We start from the raw sequence: 2,408 nt of genomic DNA, 5'->3' as shown, positions 1-2,408 counted from the left end.
CCCAGCGCTACCTCGCTCTCCTCCCAGTTCAGCCGTGAGTAGGGCGGGCGGGCGAGGCAGGCGGGAGGGGGGCGGCCCCGGAGAGAGAGAGAGTTCCGCAGGGCGCTGGGGAGAACTTCGTTCTTCAAAAAAAAAGATGCTGCGTGTGGAGTAGGGATGAGACAGTATACCGTAAAACCCTGAACCGTGGTATAAGCCCCTCCCTCTCTCTCTCTCTCTCCCTCTCTCCATCCCTCTCTCTCTCTCCCTCTCTTTCTCTCCCTCTCTCTCCATCCCTCTCTCTCTCTCCCTCTCTCCATCCCTCTCTCTCTCCCTCTCTCCATCCTCTCTCTCTCTCCCTCCCTCCTTCCCTCTCTCCCTCCCTCCTTCCCTCTCCCTCCCTCTCTCCCTCCCTCTCTCCATCCCTCCCTCTCTCCGTTCAGGGGAGTTTGCGCTGCAGCCCGAGCCTTCCTGGTGCTGAGTCATCTGGTCCAGAGGCACCCCGGCCCCGCCCTTCCCCTGGCGTGCCAACCCAGCAGCCCCCCGCACCCACAGCCCCCCTCCTCCTCCTCCTCCCCCCCCTGCCTCCAGGCGCCCGCGGCCACGTCCGCCCAGGGACCCCCGCCCAAGGCTGCCCCCAGCGCAGGGCCGGACCCTCCGGGCAGCGGGACGCCGCAGCAGCAGCGGGCGCAGCTGAAGGTCCAGAGGCGCAGGATACCGCCCGCCTCCAAGGTGAGCAGGGCGCCGGAGAGGACGGCCGGACGACGGCGCGGCGAACGGCGTCCCGATGGGCGGTGTCACGAAGGTCGAACGCTGACGTCCGTGAAATTGTTTTACTCTAAATCAGGGCTGTCAACGTTAACGCGTTAACGCCCGAGATTAATCTACAAACTTTAAACACGTTCAAAAGAATTAACGCAAATTAATCATATTACCGAAATTGACCCCAACTTCCTCCCGTAGTTCCAAACGCGAGCGTTTACCTGACTCAATTACTGACAGGCGTGTGAAACATGGATGAATGTGCGTTTCAGACGCAGTAATTCAGCAGGTGAGCTCGGGTAAACACTGGCTGGGTTAACACCACGGGTCAGAGGTCAAGTTGGCTTCATGTTGGACATTCAACAGACATCCACATTCGATGTGGTGAATTTCGTTTCAAAAAGCTCCCAGATGGAAGTTTAGATGAAACCAGTTGTTTGCATATTGTATTGCAGTGTATTTCCACTGAGGTGTTAGTAAAAACAAGCCTGGCTCCAGCCCCTGAATCTGAATTTCAGGCTACTAATTTATCATGCATTTCTTTATTCTAACTCAATTATAGGCTATTTCATCCCCCCAAAAATACAAGTAAATACTAGTATTTTAAACCTGTGATTAATCATGATTAATCGCAGCCTATTATTGCGATTAACTCGATTATTTTTTTTTAATCAATTGACTGCCCTACTCTAAATATTGAGACACACAACCCTTTCAAGTACGATGTTGGTTACGTTAGCCATGTTTCCATCCACTTGTCAATCGATCGACTTGTCAATGGATCGCTAAAAATATGAATGTGAATAAAGCCGCTGAGCGTGCGTTTCCGTCTGATAAATGCTTTAAATCTGATAAAGCATTTATCACAAAAGCCTTTTATCATACAAGAGAAAATCCGACGAGATCGACGGTACAAACTTTTTGTCGATTTTCATGACTTTTAATCGAATTTTACCGTTTCCATAAGACATTTTTAATTCGATATAACTTAATTCTTAAAACTATAACTTAATTCGCATAAAACGTGTGGATGGAAACATGGCTATAGATGACAACGTTATAAAAGCCGTTGTCGTGATGAAATGTCGGGAAGGCAGCGTGACGACGGTGACCCCCCCATGACGCCAGCGTGGTTGCCCCCCCCCCCCCCCCAGATCCCCTCGTCGGCGGTGGAGATGCCGGGTTCGGCCGACATCCCCGGACTCAACCTCCAGTTCGGCGCCCTGGACTTCGGATCTGAGTCGGCGCTGCCGGACTTCGGCTCGTCGGACAGCTGCAGCGGCGGCGTCGGGGGCAGCGTGGCGTCCAGAGAGCCCACCCCGGCCCCCTCCCCACAGACCCAGAGCAGCCTCTACTCCAAACCCCTCAGGTGCGGTTAGCAGCGGCGCGGCGCCTTGTTTGAAATCCAACGGTCCTAATCTGTGATTTTACTAAAGAGCCTCTAAGCAGACCCGAGCGGATGATCAAATCAAACTTTATTTGTATAGCGCATTTCACACACAGAGGCAACACAGTGCACTTTACAGAGAGCCAAGCAACAAAAAAGCAAATTTTAGCCGCTGTCATTTATGTGAAATTGTTTTAGCGAGCTGACATTTCTCTTCTTCTTCTTCTCTCCACTTCCTCAGTGAGTCATTGGGCAGCCCTCTCTCCGTCCCCCTCCCCCT

At 52.7% G+C, this 2,408-nt stretch overlaps 1 protein-coding gene across 1 annotated transcript in view; it reads left to right on the top strand.

Moving 5' to 3' along the window:
* ubap2a (ubiquitin associated protein 2a) overlaps nt 1-2,408 on the top strand; it is a 31,969-nt gene that overhangs the window by 9,714 nt on the left and 19,847 nt on the right. The window contains exons 6-9 of the mRNA XM_084445705.1: nt 6-34; nt 423-711; nt 1,896-2,110; nt 2,370-2,408. The exon at nt 2,370-2,408 is cut by the window's right edge and continues 238 nt beyond it. Coding sequence (XP_084301831.1) covers nt 6-34; nt 423-711; nt 1,896-2,110; nt 2,370-2,408 — 572 coding nt within the window. The remainder of the gene's footprint in view (nt 1-5; nt 35-422; nt 712-1,895; nt 2,111-2,369) is intronic.

Source organism: Borostomias antarcticus (assembly GCF_949987555.1).
Source record: "Borostomias antarcticus genome assembly, chromosome: 11".
Lineage (NCBI taxonomy): Eukaryota > Metazoa > Chordata > Actinopteri > Stomiiformes > Stomiidae > Borostomias > Borostomias antarcticus.
Note: the sequence above shows the minus strand (reverse complement) of the source record. Positions and strands in the feature narration are given on the sequence as shown.